The following is a 27,162-nucleotide window of genomic DNA, read 5'->3' as shown; positions in this document are numbered from 1 at the left end:
ACTACGATACACCCCCTATACTTGTGGGTCATCAAGACTATTTTCTGGCGCCGTTGCCGGGGAGTGAAGCGCTATTGGTAAGTGGAATTGGTAAGGAAAACCTTTACTGTTTGTGCTGATTTTATTTCTGCCTGCTGCTATAAGTCATTATGGAGAGATCTTCTCTTCAATTTCTATTTGGGAAATCTACTACTACTGCAACGGTAGTGGATGAGGCGCCAGGTGAGGAAGTGATACCATATAAAATACCTATGAAAATTATTGAATGTGTTATGGATAACCGCTATGAAGGGGATGGAACTGTCCACCCTGGGGATCATTTATTGTTCTTACATGAATTATGCGGTTTATTCAAGTGTGCAGGTATTGCTATGGATGAAGTGAGGAAGAAACTATTCTCTTTATCGCTGTCTGGTAAGGCGGCGCATTGGTATAAATTACTGGATAATGGGGATTCTCTTGAATGGAATGATATTGTGCCCCGGTTTTATTCTAAGTTCTATCCTCCAAGTGAAATTCACAAGGATCGGAATCGCATATATAATTTTTGGCCTCATGATGGAGAGAGTATTGCCCAAGCTTGGGGGAGATTGAAGTCTTTAATGCTCAAATGCCCCATTCATGAGCTTCCTGGTAATGTTATTATTGATAATTTCTATGCAAGACTTTCTTTTCAAGACAAGACCTTGCTGGATACTTCTTGTTTTGGATCATTTACACGCAACAAAGAAGAGTTTAAAAGGGACCTTCTTGATCGGATCCAAGAAAATACTGAAGGTTGGGAGAACGACAAGGATAGAGAATCAGGTATAATTTATGATTATAAATGCATTGAAGCTTTTATGGATACTGATAAATTTCGTAATATGAGTGCTACATATGGTCTTGATTCTCAAGTTGCTACAAATCTTTATAAAGCTTTTGCCTCTCATTATGAATTGCCTAAGAAGAATTTTGATAAGTATCATGAACCGTATAAAGATAAAATTGATTCAGCTATTAATAAATGCGTTGTAGTTGAAACTGCTGATCATGTTATTCCTGAAGCTTATATTGAAAAAACTCCTTTCCCTGCTAAAATGAAGGAGTACTCTGTTATAAATAGTGCGGTTCATAAAAGTGAAAAGAAACCTGTAGAACCTGAAGAACAAATAAAAGTTGAACCTGCTATTGCAATAGTTAAAGATCTTGTGACTGAAAATGTGGAGGATGGTCATATTATTTTCTGTGAAGATGCTTCTAATATTGTTTCACATCCTAATAAACCCAAACAAGTTAGTGTGCCTATGCTATCTGTTAGAATTGGTGATCATTGCTATTATGGATTATGTGATATTGGTGCAAGCGTTAGTGCTATTCCTTATGAGCTTTACACGGAGATTATGCACGAAATTGATTCTTGTGAACTTGAAGATATTGATGTGGTTATTCAGCTGGCTAATAGAGAAACTATTTCTCCAATTGGTATTGTTCGAGATGTGGAAGTTCTATGTGGTAAGATTAAATACCCTGCTGACTTTTTGGTACTTGGTTCTGCTGCTAGTGATTATTGTCCTATTATTTTTGGTAGACCTTTTCTAAATACTTGTGGAGCTATTATAGATTGCAAGAAAGAGAAAATTTTGACTAAATTTGCTGGTGAATCTTATGAGTTTAACTTCTCTAAATTTACCAAAACTCCTTATAAAGCTGATTTGCCTAGTAATGATTTTAAAATGGAGCAATGTGCATCTATTGTTCTTGTTCCTAACAATCCTTTGCAGCAACATTTGGAGGATAGCGAGAGTGAAGTTTTTAGGAAAGAAAGAGATGAGCTTGAGGAAATTTTTCTTCTCCAACCTATTCTTAAGCATGATTTACCGGTGGAAGATCTGGGTACAACACCGCCACCAAAGGAAGATCCTGTTTTTGATTTAAAGCCTTTGCCTGATAATCTTAAATATGCTCATATTGATGATAAGAAAATATATCCTGTTATTATTAGTTCTAAGCTTACAGAGTTTGAAGAAGAAAGGTTATTGGAAATATTGAAGAAACACCGAGGAGCTATTGGCTACACTCTTGATGATTTGAAGGGGATTTCTCCCTCTATTTGCCAACACGCCATTAATATGGAAGATGATGCGAAGCCTGTTGTTGAACCTCAGCGTCGTCTAATTCCGAAGATGAAGGAAGTGGTAAGGAATGAGGTATTAAGACTTCTTGAAGCTGGTATTATATATCCTATTGCTGATAGTAGATGGGTTAGTCATGTGCATTGCGTTCCCAAGAAAGGAGGAATGACTGTTGTGCCTAATGATAATGATGAGCTCATCCCTCAAAGAGTAGTCGTAGGGTATAGAATGTGCATTGATTTTCGAAAAGTTAATAAAGTTACTAAGAAAGATCATTACCCTTTACCATTTATTGATCAAATGCTAGAAAGATTGTCTAAAAATACTCATTTTTGCTTTCTTGATGGTTATTCTGGATTTTCACAAATTGCTGTTAAAACTAAAGATCAAGAGAAAACCACTTTTACTTGTCCCTATGGAACTTATGCTTATAGACGTATGCCTTTTGGTTTATGTAATGCTCCTGCTACTTTTCAAAGATGCATGTCTGCTATTTTTCATGGTTTTTGTGACAGTATTGTAGAGATATTCATGGATGATTTTTCCGTCTATGGGAATTCTTTTGATAGTTGCTTGCGAAACCTTGATAAAGTTTTGCAGAGATGTGAAGAAACTAACCTTGTTCTTAATTGGGAGAAATGCCACTTTATGGTTAATGAAGGAATTGTATTGGGACATAAAATTTCTGAGAAAGGTATTGAAGTTGATAGAGCTAAAGTTGAAGCAATTGAGAAGATGCCCTATCCGAGGGATGTTAAAGGTATTCGTAGTGTTCTTGGTCATGCTGGGTTTTATAGGAGATTTATTAAAGATTTCTCCAAGATTTCAAAGCCTCTTACTAATCTTCTTCAAAAAGACGTACCTTTTGTTTTTGATGACGATTGTAAGGAAGCTTTTGAAACTCTTAAGAAAGCCTTAACAGCTGCTCCTATAGTTGAACCTCCTGATTGGAATTTGCCTTTTGAAATTATGTGTGATGCTAGTGATTTTGCTGTAGGCGCTGTTCTTGGACAGCGAGTAGATAAAAAACTGAATGTTATTCATTATGCTAGTAAAACTCTTGACGCTGCTCAAAGAAATTATGCTACAACTGAAAAAGAATTATTAGCTGTAGTCTTTGCTTGCGATAAGTTTAGATCTTATATTGTTGATTCAAAAGTTACGATTCATACTGATCATGCTGCAATTAGATACCTTATGACAAAGAAAGATGCTAAGCCGAGGCTTATTAGATGGGTACTTCTTTTGCAAGAATTTGATTTACATATTGTAGATAGGAAAGGTGCTGATAATCCTGTTGCTGATAATTTGTCTAGATTGGAAAATATTGATTATGATCCTGTTCCTGTTAATGATAGTTTTCCAAATGAACAATTGGCTGTAATAAAGGTGAGCTCGCGAGACAGTCCTTGGTATGCTGATTATGCTAACTTTATTGTTTCCAAGTACTTGCCTCCAACCTTTTCAGCTCAGCAAAGGAGGAAATTCTTTTACGACTTGAGGCATTATTTCTGGGATGACCCACACTTATATAAAGAAGGAGTGGATGGTATTATGCGAAGATGTGTTCCCGAATATGAACAACAAGAGATATTGAGTAAATGTCATGGTAGTACTTATGGAGGATATCATGCCGGAGAAAGAACCGCGCAAAAGGTTCTACAATCAGGTTTTTATTGGCCAACTCTCTTCAAGGATGCGAGAAAGTTTATTTTATCTTGTGATGAATGCCAAAGGGTTGGTAATATCTCCAGACGTAATGAAATGCCTATGAATTATACTCTTGTTATTGAACCGTTTGATTGTTGGGGATTTGACTTCATGGGACCTTTTCCCTCTTCAAAATGTAACACTCATATACTTGTTGCTGTTGATTATGTTACCAAATGGGTGGAAGCCATACCTACAAAAAGTGCTGATGGTGAGACCTCTTTAAGAATGCTTTTAGACATTATTTTTCCTAGATTTGGAGTGCCTAGATATATTATGACTGATGGAGGTTCTCATTTTATTCATGGAGGTTTTAGAAAAACTCTTGCTAAGTATGGTATTAATCATAGAATTGCTTCCGCTTATCATCCTCAAACTAGTGGTCAAGTAGAATTATCAAATAGAGAGATTAAATCTATTTTGGGAAAGACTGTTAATAAAACTAGAAAGAATTGGGCTAGTAAATTGAAGGATGCACTATGGGCTTATAGAACTGCTTATAAAAATCCCATGGGAATGTCACCTTATAAAATGGTTTATGGGAAAGCTTGTCATTTACCTTTAGAACTAGAGCACGAAGCTTATTGGGCTGTTAGAGAATTAAATAAAGATCCTAAACTTGCCGGTAATAAGAGGTTGTTGCAATTGAGTTCTCTAGATGAATGGAGAAGTGAAGCTTATGAAAATGCTAAACTCTTTAAAGAGAAAGTTAAAAAATGGCATGATAGAAGGATTATCAAAAGAGAATTTAATATTGGGGATAAAGTCCTATTGTATCGGTCTCGTCTCAGACTCTTTGCAGGGAAATTACTCTCGAAATGGGAAGGACCATATGTTGTCGAGGAGGTGTATCGTTCAGGAGCAATCAAAATTAGCTCTCTCCAAGGCAATGCCACGCAAGTGGTGAATGGACAAAGACTCAAGCATTATATCTCAGGTGATTCCTATAATGTTGATGTTGATATTATTCAAGTGGAAACACCGGAAGCTTTCATCAAAGGGCAAATTGACAGGCCGCCAGAACCCGACTTTGAATAGGTAACTTGATCTTGGTAATGAAAAGTACGCGATTTACTTTCCGAACAATATTTTTGCTGTTTTTGGAAAATATGAAAAATTACGAGTTCAAAACGGAGTGGAAAGGACGCACGAGGGCGTGCCACCATAGGCCGGCGCGGCCTGACCTGGGCCCGCGCCGACCTATGGTCTGGCCGCCTCGTCGCCCCTTTCCGACCCTGGTTCGATCTGGTACTTTCCGTTTGTCGTGAAATTTTTTGCTATATAATCCCCCGGACCCCTGGAGGTCCGTATATCATTTTCTCGACGTGTTTTGTTTCGAGCTGTTTCTGCCAGGATCTGTTTTCAGTCTAGAAGCACCATGGTCTCCAAGAACAAGGGCAAGGAGTTTCCGGATGAAGATAATCGAGATCTTGGGTGGAAAGAGGAGGACAAAGACGTCAAGGAAGAGGATGAAGAAGAGGTGGAGGAAGATTCGCGCGCACACCCGAGTGCTACCATCGCAAGCATCAAGGTGGTGGACAACCCTTTTAGTGCAAACAAGAGCGCAAGAATTCGCACTGGAGGAGCGGTTCCACGTCATTACCTAGCTCCGAAAACATCTCTATCAGGCATTCACCATCCCTTCCACAATCTAATTTTCAATAATCAAATTGAAGGGACTCCAAAGGCAGCATTGCCTAGCCAGTGGGATATAGATCGCTCTAACACTGCAGGAAGGAGGGAGACTGAGGCCGAAGAGTGGGGAAATAACTCCAAGAGTTGGGACTCGCCGTCGGACAGACTCCTTAACCGTGTCGAGCACAATTCGGAGATGATTCGCAATCTCACATACAGGATTGATGAGCTTCAGGAGCTTATTGAGAAGCTTGTTAGGAATTCATCACCACCATCGCCAAAGGAGTAATTCATCATCGGTATTGGCATCCCCTTGGTTTGTTCCAAGCTTGGAGGAGTGCCGCGGTATCACATCATCACTATCTTTTACGTTTTGCTGTCAAGTAGTGTCATATCATGAGTAGGGAAGTTATCATATAAGATGGGTTGCAGTTTGGAAGTATCTCTCCTTTAGTTGGTTATCTATGTATCCCTTGGTGTGAGTTATCGTTATGGAATATTAATGAGAAGTCTTATCATTTACATATTGCACATCTTATTTTAGTTTGCAATCTCTATTATATGATTTACCTTGTTGTTAGTATTGGTATCACTTTGGGAGCATTGAATAAATCTATTTGGTTTTGGCAAACTTAGCATTGGTCAATAGCAACAACACTTTGAGGTTTAAGTAGAAAAGAGAAATACATGTAGTTGTTTCATTGTCTTTCTTTCTTGTTAGCTCATAGCCTATTCTGAAGTTAAAATTGTTTGTGCTTACAAGGAAGATGCATGATTGTTTCTATCACATGTATATTTGTTTGTTTCCTTCAACTCTTATGCTTGCTAATTAACCTTGCTAGCCAAAAACTCAGACTTGAGAGGGAATACTTCTCGTGCATCCAAACCTTAGCCCAAACCTATGTCATTTGTGTCCACCATACCTACCTACTACATGGTATTTTCTGCCATTCCAAGTAAATACTTCATGTGCTACCTTTAAACAATTCAAAACTTAGTATCTCTTATTTGTGTCAATGTTTTATAGCTCATGAGGAAGTATGTGGTGTTTTATCTTTCAATCTTGTTGGGCAACTTTCACCAATGGACTAGTGGCTTCATCCGCTTATCCAATAATTTTGCAAAAAGAGCTGGCAATGGGATTCCCAGTCCCAAATTAATTAAACTAAATAGACACTCCTCCATGGTATGTGATTGATGGACGGCACCCGAAGGATTCGGTTAGCCATGGCTTGTGTAAGCAAAGGTTGGGGGGAGTGTCATCATCATAATAAAACTAAAATAAAAAGGCACTCCTTCATGGTATGAGATTGTTGGCAGGCACCCGAGGATTCGGTTAGCCATGGTTTGTGAAAGAAAGGTTGGAAGGAGTGCCATATAAAATGAAAATAAAATGGGAGCCGCTCTTTGAAGGTTTGTCTGGCAAGGGGGTTGGAGTACCCGCTACCAGTCGTTGACAACAACAAACACCTCTCAAAATGTTACTTTTATTCTCTCTATATGATTTCAAAACTGAAAAAGCTCTAGCACATGATTTAATCCCTGCTTCCCTCTGCGAAGGGCCTGTCTTTTACTTTATGTTGAGTCAATAAACCTATTTCCCTCCATCTCAAGCAAGCATTTGAGTAGTTGTGATCAAACCATTATATTGTGATTTGCTTCATCATGTCTTTTATTCTTCTTTGTTTAGTACAAGTTTTATCTGAATGAATATAACTTTGCAAGTTATCAATGATCTTGAGGAGACCATTATGATTGAGTATGCAAGTTGTGCCTTATAAACTTTAACATGAGAGCGCTGCTCAATGAGATAAGTATAATCTGTTAATTGTTCTCTGACCAAGAACGAAGTTTGCCATCACCAACTATGATTTCTTATGCACCTTTATTTGTGATTACCTTATACTTGTTTCAAGTTGAGTTATATGAGGAAGTTGTTTACTATAATGTCTTGTGTGAATGAATATGATGCTTCTTGTCCGTATTTTATTTATCGACTCTTCACTCCATAAACATGTGGTCCTGTTTACCGAGCTCAGTTTCGCTTGGGGACAAGCGAAGTCTAAGCTTGGGGGGAGTTGATACGTCCAATTTGCATCACTATTTTATATCATAATTTGCTGTTATTCATTGATATATTTCATATTTGGGTACAATACTTATGTTATTTCATCTATTTTGCATGTTTCATCATTATTGGAGGATCAAGCACCGGAGCCAGGATTCTGCTGGAAAAAGCACCGTCAGAACGCAATATTTCGGAAGATCAACTGTGGAAGGAAATTATACCAACAAGCCTAGTGTTCAAGATGACGCAGGAAGCCAGAAGGAGGAGCCAGCTGGACCCAAGGTGGGCCCACACCATAGGGCGGCGCGACCCAGGGCCGGGCCGCGCCACCCTGTGGTGTGGGGGCCCCACAGCCCTTTCGCCTCCTTTTCTTAGCGAAACCCTTCGTCCGAAAACCTAAGCCACGAGGGTACCTCGCGAAGAGTTACAGCCCGCCTGCGGGGCGGAGAACACCAGAGAGAAAAGAGCTCTCCGGCAGGCAGAATCCGCCGGGAAATTCCCTCCCGGAGGGGGAAATCGACGCCATCGTCACCGTAATCGAGCTGGACATCATCTCCATCACCATCATCATCATCTCCACCATCATCACCGCCGTCTCCACCGCTGGACACCGTCACCGCCGTAGCAATTTGGGTTTGATCTTGATTGTTTGATAGGGGAAACTCTCCCGGTATCGATTTCTACTTGTTGTTGATGCTATTGAGTGAAACCATTGAACCAAGTTTATGTTCAGATTGTTATTCATCATCATATCACCTCTGATCATGTTCCATATGATGTCTCGTGAGTAGTTCGTTTAGTTCTTGAGGACATGGGTGAAGTCTAAATGTTAGTAGTGAACTATGGTTGAGTAATATTCAATGGTATGATATTTAAGTTGTGGTGTTATTCTTCTAGTGGTGTCATGTGAACGTCGACTACATGACACTTCACCATTTATGGGCCTAGGGGAATGCATCTTGTACTCGTTTGCCAATTGCGGGGTTGCCGGAGTGACAGAAACCTAAACCCCCGTTGGTATATCGATGCAGGAGGGATAGCAGATCTCGTAGTTTAAGGTTGTGGTTAGATTTATTCTTAATTACTTTCTTGTAGTTGCGGATGCTTGCAAGGGGTATAATCACAAGTATGTATTAGTCCTAGGAAGGGCGGTACATTAGCATAGGTTCACCCACACAACACTTATCATAACAATGAAGATTATTTAGCCGTATGTAGCGAAAGCACTAGACTAAAATCCCGTGTGTCCTCGAGAACGTTTGGTCATTATAAGTAAACAAACCGGCTTGTCCTTTGTGCTAAAAAGGATTGGGCCACTCGCTGCAATTGTTACTCTCGCACTTTACTTACTCGTACTTTATTCAACTGTTACATCAAAACCCCCTGAATACTTGTCTGTGAGCATTTACAGTGAATCCTTCATCGAAACTGCTTGTCAACACCTTCTGCTCCTCGTTGGGATCGACATTCTTACTTATCGAAAATACTACGATACACCCCCTATACTTGTGGGTCATCATCCCCAAGCTTAGTTCCTGCTCGTCCCGAGCAGGTAAACGATAAACAAAGATAATTTCTGGAGTGACATGCCATCATAACCTTGATCATACTATTTGTAAAGCATATGTAGCGAATGCAGCGATCAAAACAATGTATATGACATGAGTAAACAAGTGAATCATATAGCAAAGACTTTTCATGAATAGTACTTCAAGACAAGCATCAATAAGTCTTGCATAAGAGTTAACTCATAAAGCAATAATTCAAAGTAAAGGCATTGAAGCAACACAAAGGAAGATTAAGTTTCAGAGGTTGCTTTCAACTTGTAACATGTATATCTCATGGATATTGTCAACATAGAGTAATATAACAAGTGCAATATGCAAGTATGTAGGAATCAATGCACAGTTCACACAAGTGTTTGCTTCTTGAGGTGGAGAGAAATAGGTGAACTGACTCAACAATAAAAGTAAAAGAATGGTCCTTCAAAGAGGAAAAGCATCGATTGCTATATTTGTGCTAGAGCTTTGGTTTTGAAAACATATAGAGAGCAATAAAAGTAAAATTTTGAGAGGTGTTTGTTGTTGTCAACGAATGGTAGTGGGCACTCTAACCCCCTTGCCAGACAAACCTTCAAAGAGCGGCTTCCATTTTATTTTATTTTTATGTGGCACTCCTTCCAACCTTTCTTTCACAAACCATGGCTAACCGAATCCTTCGGGTGCCTGCCAACAATCTCATACCATGAAGGAGTGCCTTTTTATTTTAGTTTTATTATGATGACACTCCTCCCCACCTTTGCTTCCTCAAGCCATCGCTAACCGAATCCTTCAGGTGCCGTCCAACAATCACATACCATGGAGGAGTGTCTATTTTATTAATTAATTTGGGACTGTGAATCCCATTGCCAGCTCTTTTTGCAAAATTATTGGATAAGCGGATGAAGCCACTAGTCCATTGGTGAAAGTTGCCCAACAAGATTGAAAGATAAACACCACATACTTCCTCATGAGCTATAAACCATTGACACAAATCAGAGGTGATAAATTTTGAATTGTTTAAAGGTAGCACTCAAGAAATTTACTTTGGAATGGCGGAGAAATACCATGTAGTAGGTAGGTATGGTGGACACAAATGGCATAGTGGTTGGCTCAAGTATTTTGGATGCATGAGAAGTATTCCCTCTCGATACAAGGTTTAGGCTAGCAAGGCTATTTGAAACAAACACAAGGATGAAGCGGTGCAGCAAAACTCACATAAAAGACATATTGAAAACATTATAAGACTATACACCGTCTTCCTTGTTGTTCAAACTCAATACTAGAAATTATCTAGACTTTAGAAAGACCGAATATGCAAACCAAATTTTAGCATGCTCTATGTATTTCTTCATTAATGGGTGCAAAGCATATGATGCAAGAGCTCAAACATGAGCACAACAATTGCCAAGTATCACATTATCCAAGACATTTTAGCAATTACTACATGTATCATTTTCCAATTCCAACCATATAACAATTTAACGAAGAAGAAACTTCGCCATGAATATTATGAGTAGAGCCTAAGGACATACTTGTCCATATGCTACAGCGGAGCATGTCTCTCTCCCACACAATGAATGCTAGGATCCATTTTATTCTAACAAAACAAAAAACAAAAACAAACCGACGCTCCAAGAAAAGCACATAAGCTGTGATGGAATAAAAATATAGTTTCAGGGGAGGAACCTGATAATTTGTCGATGAAGAAGGGGATGCCTTGGGCATCCCCAAGCTTAGACGCTTGAGTCTTCTTGATATATGCAGGGGTGAACCACCGGGGCATCCCCAAGCTTAGAGCTTTCACTCTCCTTGATCATGTTGTATCATCTCCCTCTCTTGATCCTTGAAAACTTCCTCCACACCAAACTTAGAACAACTCATTAGAGGGTTAGTGCACAATCAAAATGTACATGTTCAGAGGTGACATAATCATTCTCAACACTTCTGGACATTGCACAAAGCTACTGAAAGTCAATGGAATCGAAATATCCATCGAACATAACAAAACAGGCAATGCGAAATAAAAGGCAGAATCTGTCAAAACAGAACAGTTCGTATTGACGAATTTTATTGAGGCACCAGACTTGCTCAAATGAAAATGCTAAAATTGAATGAAAGTTGCGTACATATCTGAGGATCACTCACGTAAATTGGCATAATTTTCTGAGTTACCTACAGAGAATTTTTCCCAGATTCGTGACAGCAAAGAAATCTGTTTCTGCGCAGTAATCCAAATCTAGTATGAACTTTACTATCAACGACTTTACTTGGCACAACAAAACACTAAACTAAGATAAGTAGAGGTTGCTACAGTAGTAAACAACTTCCAAGACACAAAATAAAAACAAGGTACTGTAGTAAAAAACATGGGTTGTCTCCCATAAGCGCTTTTCTTTAACGCCTTTCAGCTAGGCGCAGAAAGTGTGTATCAAGTATTATCAAGAGACGAAGTGTCAACATCATAATTTGTTCTAATAATAGAATCAAAAGGTAACTTCATTCTCTTTATAGGGAAGTGTTCCATACCTTTCTTGAGAGGAAATTGATATTTAATATTACCTTCCTTCATATCAATGATAGCACCAACAGTTCGAAGAAAAGGTCTTCCCAATATGATGGGACAAGATGCATTGCATTCAATATCCAAGACAACAAAATCAACGGGGACAAGGTTATTGTTAACGGTAATGCGAACATTATCAACTTTCCCCAAAGGTTTCTTTGTAGAATGATCAGCAAGATTAACATCCAAATAACAATTTTTCAGCGGTGGCAAGTCAAGCATATTATAAATTTTCTTAGGCATAACAGAAATACTTGCACCAAGATCACATAAAGCATTACAATCAAAATCTTTAACCTTAATCTTAATGATGGGTTCCCAACCATCCTCTAGCTTTCTAGGAATAGAAGCTTCGCGCTCTAATTTCTCTTCTCTAGCTTTTATGAGAGCATTTGTAATATGTTGCGTGAAAGCCAAATTTATAGCACTAGCATTAGGACTCTTAGCAAGTTTTTGCAAGAACTTTATAACTTCAGAGATGTGGCAATCATCAAAATTCAAACCATTATAATCTAAAGCAATGGGATCATCATCCCCAATGTTGAAAAAAAATTCAGCAGTTTTATCACGAGCGGTTCATAGCTTTAGCAGCTTTCAAAGGTTTCTCGCTTTGCATTAGAAGTGGAAACATTGCTAACACCAATTCTTTTATTATTATTAGTAGGAGGTGCAGCAACTTGTGTAGCATTAGCATTACTAGTGGTGGTAATAGTCCAAACTTTAGCTATATTATCTTCTTTTTCATTTTCTTCTCTTTCCCACCTAGCACGCAATTCGGCCATCAATCTTATATTCTCATTAATTCTAACTTGGATGGCATTTGCTGTAGTAGTAATTTTATTATGATGATTTTCATTAGGCATAACTTTCGATTTCAAGAGATCAACATCAGCAGCAAGACTATCGACTTTAGAAGCAAGTATATCAATTTTCCCAAGCTTTTCTTCAACAGATTTGTTAAAAGCAGTTTGTGTACTAATAAATTCTTTAAGCATGGCTTCAAGTCCAGGGGGTGTGTTCCTATTATTGTTGTAAGAATTCCCATAAGAATTACCATAGCCGTTGCCATTATTATAAGGATATGGCCTATAGTTGTTACTAGAATTGTTCCGGTAAGCATTGTTGTTGAAATTATTATTTTTAATGAAGTTTACATCAACATGTTCTTCTTGTGCAACCAATGAAGCTAACGGAACATTATTAGGATCAACATTTGTCCTATCATTCACAAGCATAGACATAATAGCATCAATCTTATCACTCAAGGAAGAGGTTTCTTCGACAGAATTTACCTTCTTACCTTGTGGAGCTCTTTCCATGTGCCATTCAGAGTAGTTGATCATCATATTATCAAGAAGCTTTGTTGCTTCACCAAGAGTGATGGACATAAAGGTACCTCCAGCAGCTGAATCCAATAGGTTCCGCAAAGAAAAATTCAGTCCTGCATAAAAGGTTTGGATGATCATCCAAGTAGTCAGTCCATGGGTTGGGCAATTTTTAACCACAGATTTCATTCTTTCCCATGCTTGTGCAACATGTTCAGTATCTAATTGTTTAAAATTCATTATGCTACTCCTCAAAGATATAATTTTAGCAGGGGGATAATATCTACCAATAAAAGCATCCTTGCATTTAGTCCATGAATCAATACTATTCTTAGGCAGAGATAGCAACCAATCTTTAGTTCTTCCTCTTAATGAGAAAGGGAACAATTTTAATTTTATAATGTCACCATCTACATCTTTATATTTTTGCATTTCACAAAGTTCAACAAAATTATTGAGATGGGCAGCAGCATCATCAGAACTAACACCAGAAAATTGCTCTCGCATAACAAGGTTCAAGAAAGCGTGTTTAATTTCAAAGAATTCTGCTGTAGTAGCAGGTGGGGCAATAGGTGTGCATAAGAAATCATTATTATTTGTGGTTGTGAAGTCACACAACTTAGTATTTTCAGGAGTACCCATTTTAGCAGTAGTAAATAAAGCAAACTAGATAAAGTAAATGCAAGTAACTAATTTTTTTGTGTTTTTGATATAAAGTGCAAGACAGTAAATAAAGTAAAACTAGCAACTAATTTTTTTGTATTTTGATTTAGAGCAGCAAACAAAGTAGTAAATAAAACTAAGCAAGACAAAAACAAAGTAAAGTAATTGGGATGTGGAGACTCCCCTTGCAGCGTGTCTTGATCTCCCCGGCAACGGCGCCAGAAAAAGTGCTTGATACGCGTACAAAGACGCGTCCGTTGGGAACCCCAAGAGGAAGGTGTGATGCGTACAGCGGCAAGTTTTCCTCGCATGAAACCAAGGTTTATCGAACCGTAGGAGCCAAGAAGCACGTTGAAGGTTGATGGCGGCGAGATGTAGTGCGGCGCAACACCGTGGATTCCGGCGCCAACGTGGAACCCGCACAACACAAACCAAGTACTTTGCCCCAACGAAACAAATGAGGTTGTCAATCTCACCGGCTTGCTGTAACAAAGGATTAGATGTATAGTGTGGATGATGATTGTTTGCGAAAACGGTAGAACAAAGATTGCAAGAGATTGTATTTCAAGATAGAGAATTGGACCGGGGTCCACAGTTCACTAGAGGTGTCTCTCCCATAAGATAAACATCATGTTGGGTGAACAAATTACAGTTGGGCAATTGACAAATAAAGAGGGCATGACCATGCACATACATATTATGATGAGTATAGTGAGATTTAATTGGGCATTACGACAAAGTACATAGACCGCTATCCAAAGATGCATCTATGCCTAAAAAGTCCACCTTCGAGGTTATCATCCGAACCCCTCCGATATTAAGTTGCTAACAACAGACAATTGCATTAAGTATTGCGCGTAATGTAATCAGTAACTCCATCCTCGAACATAGCACCAATGTTTTATCCCTAGTGGCAACAAAGACATCCATAATCTTAGAGATTTCTGTCACTTCCCGCATTCACAAAGACATGAACCCACTATCGAGCATAAATACTCCCTCTTGGAGTTACAAGCATCTACTTGGCCAGAGCATCTACTAGTAACGGAGAGCATGCAAGATCATAAACAACACATAGATATAAATTGATAATCAACATAACAAGTATTCTCTATTCATCGGATCCCAACAAACACAACATATAGAATTACAGATAGATGATCTTGATCATGTTCGGCAGCTCACAAGACCCGACAATTAAGCACAATGGGGAGAAGACAACCATCTAGCTACTGCTATGGACCCATAGTCCAGGGGTAGACTACTCACACATCACTCCGGAGGCGACCATGGCGGCGTAGAGTCCTCCGGGAGATGATTCCCCTCTCCGGCAGGGTGCCGGAGGCGATCTCCAGAATCCCCCGAGATGGGATTAGCGGCGGCGGCGTCTCTGGAAGGTTTTCCGTATCGTGGCTCTCGATGCGGGGGTTTCGCGACGAAGGCTATTTGTAGGCGGAAGGGCAGGTCAAGGGCGTCACGAGGGCCCACACTATAGGTCGGCGCGGCGTGGCTTGGGCCGCGCCGCCCTATGGTTTGGCCACCTCGTGGCCCCACTTCGTCTCCTCTTCGGTCTTCTGGAAGCTTCGTGGCAAAATAGGACCCTGGGCGTTGATTTCATCCAATTCCGAGAATATTTCCTTACTAGGATTTCTGAAATAAAAAACAGCAGAAAACAGCAACTGGCACTTCGGCATCTTGTTAATAGGTTAGTTCCAGAAAATGCACGAATATGTCATAAAGTGTGCATAAAACATGTAGATATCATCAATAATGTGGCATGGAACATAAGAAATTATCGATACGTCGGAGACGTATCAGTGAGAGAGCGCATAAACTAACAGTTCTATACTCTGCAAACATAACACAACCGATGCGTTCCCCCCTCGCAAGGAAGTACTTACAAGGGCACTCACACGTTTGACAAGTTTTAACCAGTTATTATTTAAGTTGTTCTATCTTACTATGCAAGTTATTAGTAATGAACAACAGGTGTAAGTTGTCTATGGTCGAGTCATACAGCTCCAAGTCGTCCATAACTGCGGACACGGCTTATCGATAAGATTTAACCCTGCAGGGGTGCCCAAATGTGCCCACACGCACGATCAATCCACTTGCGACAGGTGGATATAACGACTCGCACTCTCCTTCACGACAACAATGTCCAGGAAGCCACCTAACTAAGTTAAACCCGAATCGAAGTTCGGCCGTATCTCCGAAGCGGACCTAGCTATTTGCGACAGCGTACTAGGTGGTTTAAACACACACTGGGGCGATAAACCACTTCGCAGCGGCTCCGCGACCTATGCGTGCATACCAGAAACATGGGATACAAGGCACCCAGGGGCTTCCCAAAGTAAATAAGTAACAGGCTGGCATGCACGCAAACAACAAATGGTAAAACATTGCAAACTAGTTGTGGCCACTGGACAAAGCTGTAGATTCCGGCAGTGGTCGAGGGGAGACCCAGAAACATACACACGTGTGGTTAGAGCGCTCAGTCTCGGAACAGATAACAGGAACTCGGGTCCTAGGGGACATTAGTGAGTCAAAGTTCCAATGCTTTCGCAGAGGGGCTCACAGATGCCTCTGCTTATCATTTTAGTTGTTAACAATAAGTAAAGCATGATTATCTCCAACAATATATCCATAGACCATGTGTCATGATTCCCCAACAGATAACCCGATAAGATAGCGGTAACGGTAACGAGGTTTAAACAGCACTAGCATGCACTACGACTCGCAAGGTAGACCCGAAACCAAACAATAGCTGTAGGTGGTTGGTGGAGGCAATATAGGCTGCTTGAGGTAACAAGTGGAAGGGACACGTGACAAGAACGCAACTCAAGGATAGCATGAGGGAGAAGGCAAAATAAAATAGGTGAGCGACTTCGCGGGCGTAAGTATAGGGGAAAATGCTTGCCTGTTAAAGCTTGCCGAGGAACATCCGGAGAACTTGTCGTATCTCACAGCACCACTTCGTGATCCTATCCGGGAAGAAGCAAATGCTGGAACACACAACGTATGCAAGTCTTACTACTATGGATAAAGAAGATCCATCACGATCAAGATGATATGCATGACATGACAACGATGATGTGATGCAACTAATTCAATTTAATCGGAGTCGGAAACCCCGGACAAGCAAATTAGGTTGAAGTTGCATTTCTACCGGCAAAGTTAAGTGTTGATTAGCATGGAAAGACATGGCAGGGGTGAGCTACTTCAATATTAAACGGAGCCGGGAAAACCGTAGTCGGTATCCGAAATACTCCGCATATATGTGAGGTGAAATGCACAAACTAACAACGCGCGACATGATGCGGGATGCAAGCAGGTATATGGATGGCATATTCATGTTCCTTGCATTTTTCTGAACAATTTTCATATAAAATACATTTTATTTCGAGTTATAGTTTGAAAGATATGAAATGGTCAAATTTTAATAATAAAATGCATTTAACTTGATTGGTCAAATTTCTTGTTCCAAAATAGTTGTAACAGGTTCAGATTTGAGATAGGTTTCAAATCCCTGTAATTAGGTTTTAGTTTCCACAGATGAAAAACAAGTTTGAAATTCTACATTCAAAAAGCAAACCAGAGAACAAAACAGAATAAAAGGTGTTCTTTTATTTTTGAAGAAGATGGTAACCAGGGATTGATCTTGGGCCTCCCAGAATTAGGATCTAGGCACTAGCCAGAGGAGCTCGTTTTGAGTCTTGAAAGACTACATGGCTGATCATAGGTAAAACGTCATGTGGCGTTAACTGAAGAATGAACTTCAGTTTACTGAAGATGAACACGTACAGGTTCTGAATTGAAGCAACACACGGCAAGCATAAAGCAGGATGGATGTGCGTTTCCCCTGGGATTTTAACGTGCCTCTCCTGGAATTGGATCTAGCCAACAACGAACTGGCTATGTTCGATTTTGAAAGGAAAACAGAGAGCTAGCTGTGAAAAGCTACAGAACTGTTAACTGAAGAAGACACTGAAACTGAAAAACTGGAGTTTTACGAGCTGCTGTGTGCGGGACGCTGGCTGGCATGATGCGTGCTGCTGTTGCTAGATGAGTTGGAACGAAAAATACAAGGAATAGCATCAGTGAAGGACGGACTGCTCACCGCGCCTGCAAACGGTCGAACAAGATCAAGGCGACGGATGTTGAGGGAGCAGACAACGCGATGACGATCGTGGCGGCGCTTGGTGGCGATGAGGACGGCCAAGACATCCTGGGGCAGCTCCCACTCCGGACCTTCAGCAAGGAGGACGAGGGCACCACGGCTGTTCCGTCGCCGCGCTCCGACGCAACGAGGCAGCCAACAATGGGGACAAATACGGCGATCTCCGGCGGTTTTTCTTGGTGTTACTCATGAAACTGAAATTGCTTCCAGGGATAGTTCTTGGTGATGATGGGACAGAGCTGGAAGAGAGAAACGGCGGCGGCTGGAGGAAGGAGGAAGGCTAGGTTTTGGTTGGGGCTTGATTTGGAATTGGAGGGGAAAAGCTTGGAGCAGGTGGTTGTGAAAGAAGGATGGAAAAGCTCACGGCGTCGGCGTACTGACGGGAAGCAAAAGGAAAACATGAGCAGAGTACTCCCTCTCGTTCACAGAAGTAAAACGGAGCCAGCTGGGCTTTCTCCAGAGAAGAGAAAAGAGAGCTTTGGGCTGATTTCTTTTTATTTCTTTTATTCCTTTTTCTTTCTCTGATTTTATTTGAACCATTGAAAAAAAAGTTTGAATTTGAAACAAAGGTAGAGACAAGTGACAGAAATAGTTTCAACATAAATATCTTTATTTGGAACCAAGACAAAATATTTTCAACATTCCAAAATTATTCGTAAGTTGATTAATTGTAAGATAAGAGATTAAAGAGAGGGGGTTTAATATCAACCCATATTTACTAGAAATTTGGCATGGCCTTTTGAAAAGTGGTCAAGTGTAGAAATAGGTAGGCAGGCTTGAAGCTTGGAACATCTCAAGTGAGATGGAGATAGAACAAGAGAGAAGAGAGAGAGAGAGAGAGAGAGAGAGAGAGAGAAAAACCAATCATATAAAATAAAGAGGGCAAATAAAATCCAAATGCAATTTTTATAAGAATCAAAGTGACATGGTATGATATGCATGATGCAATGATGATGCACAAAACTAAACAACCGGCAAAAATCTAGTAGGGGTATTTCCGGGGCCGTTACATCTTATTCATGCACTCTCATATAGCATCCAACCTCTTGTAGGTTGTATCTTGGCATGAAATTATTTATTTCGAAAATATTGCGGTTCTTGAAAAACCCTTTTAAAAGTAAAACTTCTTATTGAACATTTGAGTAATTTGAGAAGATGCATATGATAGGTTATATATATATATCATATTTTATGATTCACCTATCACAAATATGCCCTCTAGCAATTTATTGCATATCAATTCCTCAAAGAGCTCTTGTGTGAAATATTGATGAATTTGTGAAATAAATCCGTATTTGTGATACTTGTTGCCTTTCTCAAAACACTCCAACTAGCTCTACTTCCCTTATTGTTAGTTGTAATGTTTTTGAGATCTAACTTGGTTGAAGCTCATTCATATACCATAAGTGAAAATTAGAGCCATAGGCTATATATGCTTCCTAAGCAAACATCCTTGGTATATTTTATGACTTCATTTCGGATATCTAGTCTTATTTATTTTGTTAACCTCTTGTGTGTGCATGTTTCTTTATGGATCATTTTGTCCACTTTAGAAACTTATATACATAAGAGCGTTAATCCATCACCTTGATATCCTTGTTCTTTGCCAACTATCTTCTTATCCTTTTGATTTTAGTGTTAATGGTAAAGAAGATTTATGAGTGCTTGGTTTATTTGTTTTTCTTCATGCACTCATATCTCGTAATTGTTGGACTCAAGTTGTTCTTGATAAGCATATTCTCTTTATATTTGTTGTGTTCTAAATGATATATAGGGAGTGAGGATTCCATGTTTGTGCATATTGTATTCAATTGCAAACATTATAAATTGTGCACGAACCTTGGGGAGCTTTCTTATATTTAGAGCACTATATCTCTCTTATCATGATATCTTTGTTTGTCCAATTGGATCCTTGATTGCTTGCTTTACTTGTTGAAGCTCATTTCACCATGTTATCTTTATGCAATCTTTGATCCTCAATATAGTTTGACTTCCTTCAAGTATTCATCATTGGATATGTGCACTTGATTCCACTTAAATTATGAGAAGTGCACACTTTGGGGAGGAACTCACATTATATTGGCCTTCTAAATTTTTCACCCATTTTGACAATCGATGCCAATGGGGGAGAAGTTTAGAGGGTTTAAGGGAATGGTTTTATACTTAAGTTTGGTTTGTGCTTAAGTGTTTTGCCTCTCATGCATTCCATATTTATATATCTTGCATGGTTGTATATATATAGTGGAAACTATCCCAAAGGTTAATCTTGACAATGTATGCAATGAATTCATGTTCATCACACGTGCATACATTGTGGGGGAGCTTTCTCTATATATATTGGTTCTACTCACATCCATTGCATTTGTTGTAGTTGTGTGAGTAGAGCCGGTTTTGATATGGGCTAGTAGCTTTGTGTTACTTGACCATATCAAATACAACCTCTTGTATACAACTTATTCTCGGATAAGTTGCGTACTTGTCACTAATATTCATTATATAAACCCTCTTATTGTGGTTGTCATCAATTACCAAAATGGGGGAGATTGTAAGGGTACATTGCCCCTATGTGTGGTTTTGGTAATTAATGACAACCCCTATGGACTAATGTTTTCATTGAGTTTATATGAAGGAATATTCCATAGGTACTACTTGTACTCCATGTGTTGGATTCAAGTATGGATGCCATGAAGATAAAGGTATACCTTGTGTATTGGCATCAAGACCATCGATACAAGGTTGAGTTGGGCAAGTTCAAGATGAGCATCTTAAGTGAATCACATGCTTGAAGCTTGTCGTTCATTTGGTGATAATGGACATGTGAAGATGTGCATCAATGGAGCTTTCCCATCATAGTGTATAGGGGAGCATTTGTGAGTCTTCACGAAGCAACATTGGTCAAGTGAGGCATTCCAGCTTGAGTGAAGCTTGAAGAGTTATCATCAAGATCAAGCGGGATGCGCAAGGCAAAGGTATGGCCTTGCTAGGTTTTCCTTTTACCGGTCTCAAGGTGGATGTTGGGAGACCGGATTATAGGATAGATAGCCGCACTATTAAGAGGGGCTTTCGGTTGAGTAACTTGATCACATCGTCTTAGGGAGCTCAATCCTTTGCATACTTTGCATATCCTTATTGCTTCTTGGTGTTTCTCTATGTGAGGTTCTTGAGCTTGTTGCTAGCTTTACAACAAGCCCAAGTTCATCGAAAACGGAGTTCGCATGCATCTTCTATGGCGTTTTCGAGGTTGGGTAATTTTACCGGTTATTCATGATATAAGGTTCTACCTTTTATATTCATGATAAAATTCCCTTCTACAGATTCTTGAGTTTGCACTTTTTATAGGATAGCATTTGTCGTTATCTTCCAAACGAAATTAGTTTCATGTCAATCGGAGTTCGGGAGCAATAGTTATTAAAGAAAAAGGAAAAGGAGAAAATATAAAAGAAAAAGGAAAAAGGGGAGGAGGGGCCGCCGGTTGGGCGCCCGGCCTGCCAGGCCTTGCGCCGGCCCAGCCGGCCTGGTCCGGGCAACTACCGGACCGGGCTCCCTCCGGCCGATTGACCGGCCTCGCCGGCACAGCCTCGGCCCGACCGGGGCCTCGGCCTGCTCGCCCACGCGCACCAGGCCGCTCTCCTCGCTTGGCTGGCCGCCGCCCCAAGGCCCACCCGTGGCCTGCACCGCCCACGCGCCCCGCGCGCCTCTGGGCTTCCTGCCGCCCAGCGGCCTGCCTCCCCATCTGGCTGGGCCGCTCGCCCCACCGACCGGCCTTTTCCCCTATCCGGCCCCAGATCCGGTCCGGCTGGACCATGGACCGGCCTATCCGGCCTGTGCTCCGGTCGGCCAGCCTGCTGGCCGGCTGGGCTATTTTTTCAGCCCGTTTTTCTTGCCTTTTCCTTGTCTTTCCCCCCCCCCCCAACGGTTATTTCTTCCTCCCCCACTATAAATACCTTTCTCCTACCTTGAGACAAGTAGTTCTTCCTATTCTCTCACCTCCATTGTTCCTTGTTGAAGAACTTGCTCTCCCCTTTGATTCCTCCAACCATTCTTGCTCATTCTTGAGGATTTGAGAGAGGAGATCTAGATCTACACTTCCACCAAACCATTTTTTCTCTAAGTGAGGGAATCTCTTGGGATCTAGATCTTGGAGTCTTTGGTTGACTTTCCCATTTGTTCTTCCTCTCCAATCTCATCCTAGCATTCGTTGCTTTGGTGGGATTTGAGTGTGAAGGACTTGAACACCTCCGGTGTTCTTGTTTTGCATCATTGCATAGTGTTGAGCTCTCCACCACGATTTGTTCGAGTGAGAGACCGTGAGCTTGTTACTCTTGGAGGGTGACCTCCTAGTTGGCTTGGTTGGTGTCCCGGTGATCTCTTCGTGGAAGATTGTGAAGGGGCCCGGGCTTCTCCTTCGTGGAGCTTGTGAAGTGGTTGTGGAGCTTGCCATCTCCGGAGCGGAGGAAAAGCTAACCATAAGGAAAGGGCCATTATCCTTCGTGGGTGTGGTTCGGAGAATAGGGTGAGCCTTCGTGACGCGGGGAATCCTTCGTGGGACCTCCACTCCTCCAAACGTGACGTACCTTCTTGCAAAGGAAGGGAACACGGGAATACATCCTCGTCTCCGCGTGCCTCGGTTATTTCTATACCCGAGCTCTCTTTCCTTGTGATAGCCATCGTGCTTGAAGTACATATATCTTGCTATCACTTGTGCTACATATATCTTGTGCCTATCTTGCTTAGCTCTAGTTGCTATTGTTACACTTAGTTGAGCTTAGAATATTTAGGGTTTGTGCTTGTAAACTAAACGATAGTTTAATTCCGCATTCTTACAAGACAAATCCGCAAGAGTTTGTAATTGCCTATTCAACCCCCCCCCCCCCCCCCTCTCTAGGCGACATCTCGATCTTTCACTTCTTCCTGGACATCAACAACATCTTTAATGACATAGCTCTTAACGGGAACAACACCGACACTGATTTCTCTTCTGGACCGTATGTACTCTTACCTCGTACCTCTGAAATCTTGCTCCAAACTCTGTTTCTATCTATATGTTTAGCTCCAAACTCTGTTTCTATCAATATGTTTAGACTCGTTGCTTCAAACTCTGTTTCTATCTATATGTTTAGCTCCAAACTCATCAATATGTTTAGACTCGTTGCTAGTTTAGATTTGTTGCTTATGTATTTTATGATGATTTGTATGACTAGTTTAATCTTAACGAATTTAGCCAAGTTTTATTTACTGTTTTCTTAGATTAAATTATGAGAAAATTGCTGATATGTCCAACAATTTTATCCAGCAGGCTTTTCGGAGCTGCGTGCCGCTACCCGCCAGCGAGCGGCAGTCAGCCCAACTGGAAGGGGAAAAAACGCTCCGCAGAGAGCAAGGGGATTAGCAGAGAGGATTACCAGATCCAACTATGCAAAATGCAAAGGGACAACTGGGTTCAGTTCTCTTTGAACACAAGATTCAGAACATACGCAACGAACTATCCAAGGAGTAAATCAAGTTCGCTTAAGGCTTAGCTGCATAAATTGTTGCTACAATATATACTAGGAAAATTAAGGCCTGACACAGTAGACGCTGCCCTCAGTTCTCTGGAAAAATATGTACAGCAGACAGCCAGGCACCCGAGAGCACGAAGGGTCGGCACTATGTACAACAGGAGAAGGAGGTAAAACACCTCGTCCTCCCAGCCTTTTATTGAAGCTCAGGGGCTCGGCGAGCATACTCGTCAGGAAGAAAGGAAGGGTAGCGGTTCGCGCAACCAAGGAAGTGTCACTGACCGCCACACACAGTTGAGTTGGCTTATGGTGTAGAGTGCGAGCAAGCGTAGGGAATCACATGGAGTTGCCCATACCCACGCTAACTCCGATTCTTTCTGCGACCTGCAATAGGATGAGCTGATGTGAGCAAACATAACTTCCTGGAAACTGGAGCTGATATAAAAAGGGACTTTTGCTAACTTTCCTAAGAAAAAAAACAAGGAAATTCTTCTGAAATAATCAGTTACAAAGGTGGATCTAACCAAGTAACTCTGTGATACAACAAAATTGGACCTAATGACAGCATAGAGCTACCAGATTTTTACTTGCTGTGTAGTATAATCCCAACTACGGTGACACCAAAATGTTACTCCTAGATGTCATTTTTGCTACAAGGACAATAATGGATTTGCAGCTTAGTGATGGAGACTTTACCTCCTTGAAGGAGTGAACATCGCTGCCCCAAAGCCAGGCATCACATCCTGCGTCCCTAGCTCCCCATAAATCGTTCCTACGGTCATCACCAATATGCACGGCCTCTTCAGGTTTCACGTCCAACAACTCACAGGCCTTCAAGAATATTGTTGGGTTTGGCTTTTCTGCTGCAACCTGTTAACAGGGAACAAGAGAACAGAGTTTAACGGCAAAGATCAGAAGGAAAACTGATGGCTAAACTTGGATACAAAGGATGGTAGCCACATAGTCCGTAACGGTTCAAAGAGTGGGCAGCTCATCTGATAATGGAAACCCACCTCAGCAGATACAGCAACTGCATCAAACCAGTGATCACAATTCAGGGCCTGTAAAAGTGGCCGGAGACGGGTGTCAAAGTTGGACACAACAGCTGTTCTTACACCAGCCCTTCTTAATGCTTCAAAAACGTATTTAGCATCAGGGTCAATGAGCTGCCAAGCCTAGCAAACAAACATAACAAACTTTGTGAGGTCTAACATACAATAAGATGGTTTGAAATATATTTTTATTACACACTTTGTCTCACCTTTTCAGTTGTATAGTAATGATAAAGCTCCTCAAAGTATTCTAAATTTGAGCAGCCTGTAGAAGAACTAACTATATGTTGCCAAAAGGGTCTTCCGTCGTCAACATACCTGGAGATATTCAGAAACATTAGTCCATGAAGCAGCATATTTTAAGAGGGGTTTCAAATATTAATATGAAATGTTTGATGAAAAGAAGAGTCTAGAATGTCAATAACGAATCCACATATCAAGAGGGCTGGCTGACAGACAGTCAAGCCCATATTTCTATTTTTTTAGGACATAACAAGTACAAGTTCCAAGGAGGAACGTCAATGCAAAAGCATGACAAGCTACAAAAGAATGAAATGAATGCACCAGTACTACCCACCACCATCTTCTGATAATGTTGAGAAAAACATAGTTCCATATCGTTTTTCCAGTATGATGTTTCTCCTGACTGTACACTAGCTAAACTATATTTTCAGAAAAAACTTGAATTAATGTTCCTCCCACCCACTTCTTACCATATTTAGTATCACCAAAACTAGCTCATCCCTGTCTGAGAAATTAATTTTCAAGAATCCAGTACCATACAAAATCTGGGACCAGTTCCTCATTCGGTATCAAAGATTTGGTTTCTGAGAAGCCCAATTGGTTTTGCAAATTTATTTCCATTGAATTTAATTTTAGTTGGAAATATTCTTAGCTCGCAGTTTTCTCAGATTGAGCGATAACACTGTCTGAAATTCTCATGTCTGCGTGTTCATAATCTCAGTGTTCATGAGAGTTGTTTATGCTGGTTTATTAAAAAATCAATTTCCATGAAGTGAATCACAAATATTTAGTTCCCACTTTTTGTGCAATAGCCTTGCTTAAAGTGCAGAAGAGCATTGATGGCATAAATATCCTGGCCGTAAATACTACCAATTTTTCAATTCAGTGCAAGCCCTTCAGAAACTGAACACAAGGCTCCCATCAAAAAATTCAATTCAAGTCTCCCTCAAAAACTTCAAGAGAAAACATCATACAGGGCCATCTAACATATAGCAAAATTTGCATATGCAAGATCACATTCAAGGACAAGAGGGCAGCCAAAAGTTAAACGCCATACCTAAGCCGTGATCTACCCCATGGTTGCTTATAAAGTTCAAGAAAAATCATTATAGAGATGACATTAAGGACAACAGGGCAGTTAAAAGTTAAACGCCATACCTAAGCCGTGATCTACCCCACGGTTGCGCGTACGCCTGCCGGTACCTCATCAAGATCTCATCCTCCGAGTACTTCACCCCGTACTTTTCGCCGAGCGTTCTGTACACCTAAATCAAACATTCAGAACAAGCCACATCAGAACGCATGAACATCCCATCATCGCAGGGAAGAAAGGGAGATTTTATTCGTGACTCGTGACATCCCACCAGAACAAAATGAACAGCGCCGACAAATCTCCCCATGTCCACCACACAACCTCAAATTAATGAATGAATACGCTCGATCGAACGGGACAGCTACGGATCAGATCGACCGAAATTACGCATTGCGTAGCTAGCGGTGCAGAGAACATGCACAAATGGAGATGCGGTACGGGGCGGAGCGGACCTGGGCCATGGGCTCGGTGGGGGCGAGGAGGGTGCCGGCGGCGTCGACGAGGATGGCCTTGTGCGTGATGTCACCGTAGATGGCCCTCCGGTAGTCGTAGTACTCCCGCGCCCCCATCGGCTCCCACCGCGCACCGACGGCCCCGACGGCAACAGCGACCTCCGCCTCCGCCGCCGCGGCCGCGGTCCCTAGGTACCGCCGCCGGCCCGCGAGCGCCGGCTGGAGCCGCGCCGCCGCCGAGGAGGCCGAGCGCAGCCGCGCCACCGCCATTGTCAACGAGGCGGAGAGCGGGTCAGGTGGTGGTGGTGGGTCTCAGGTGGCGGCTATGGCTCCGGCGTGCCGTCCCCAGCGTGGCTGTGTGGGTGTGATGCGGTGTGGCCGTGTGCGGTTTATAGGCGGGCGGGCGGAGACGAGCGGCGGCCGGCCGGGGACGCGATGGCGATGTCTGTTGGCTCCTGTGTGGCTGTTTTCAGTTCCTGCTTTCGTCAGGTTTCAGAGAGAGTTTCCAGTGGGTATGTGTAATCTTATCGCGGTATGAATTTAAGAGGAAATGACTATTCACGACTAGTTTGAATTTACCCTAATTACACGTCCAGATGCACGAATCTACCACATCTATTCCCGGATAGAGGGAGCGTACGTTTTCAATTATATACTAGTCCTCCGTCCAAAAATTTGTCTAGGTTCATATTTATCTACACCACCTCATTTATTTCCGAGTGGATAGAGTACTATTTTTCAAAATAATTATCACGGATTTATCTAGATTTGGACATATCTAGACGTGCAAATCTGTGACACTTATTTTGAAGTATAGCGGGAACATTTTAAGACTTTGAACAGTTTCCAACCTAACAATAATATGAATTTGTTCAAAGTAATTTTAAATTAAATAATGGTTGATCATTGTCCTCGCGAGTTAAACACACCTCGCTCTTGTGTCTTTCGTGGATGGGCACCCCAAGCTCATCTCCGAAGGCTAGTGACCCCCTCTTCACTCGCCGTTGGATGGGCACCCCCACCTT

At 41.2% G+C, this 27,162-nt stretch overlaps 1 protein-coding gene across 2 annotated transcripts in view; it reads right to left on the bottom strand.

The window, feature by feature from the left end:
* LOC127331768 (uncharacterized) overlaps window positions 1-26,580 on the bottom strand; it is a 61,155-nt gene extending 34,575 nt beyond the window's left edge. The window contains exons 1-6 of one of the 2 annotated variants that reach the window (XM_051357955.2): window positions 26,138-26,517; window positions 25,751-25,857; window positions 24,559-24,667; window positions 24,311-24,472; window positions 23,994-24,167; window positions 23,294-23,681 (exon numbers count right to left, since the gene is read on the bottom strand). In XM_051357955.2, the coding sequence (XP_051213915.1) occupies window positions 23,634-23,681; window positions 23,994-24,167; window positions 24,311-24,472; window positions 24,559-24,667; window positions 25,751-25,857; window positions 26,138-26,407 (870 nt within the window). In that variant the 5' untranslated portion in view covers window positions 26,408-26,517 and the 3' untranslated portion in view covers window positions 23,294-23,633. Of the gene's footprint in view, window positions 1-23,293; window positions 23,682-23,993; window positions 24,168-24,310; window positions 24,473-24,558; window positions 24,668-25,750; window positions 25,858-26,137 lie in introns of those variants that run through there. The other variant, XM_071825961.1, reaches the window with a different exon arrangement.
* Window positions 26,581-27,162: the final 582 nt, after the last annotated feature.

Source organism: Lolium perenne, chromosome 2 (assembly GCF_019359855.2).
Source record: "Lolium perenne isolate Kyuss_39 chromosome 2, Kyuss_2.0, whole genome shotgun sequence".
Lineage (NCBI taxonomy): Eukaryota > Viridiplantae > Streptophyta > Magnoliopsida > Poales > Poaceae > Lolium > Lolium perenne.
This window is presented reverse-complemented; position numbering and strand designations above follow the sequence as displayed.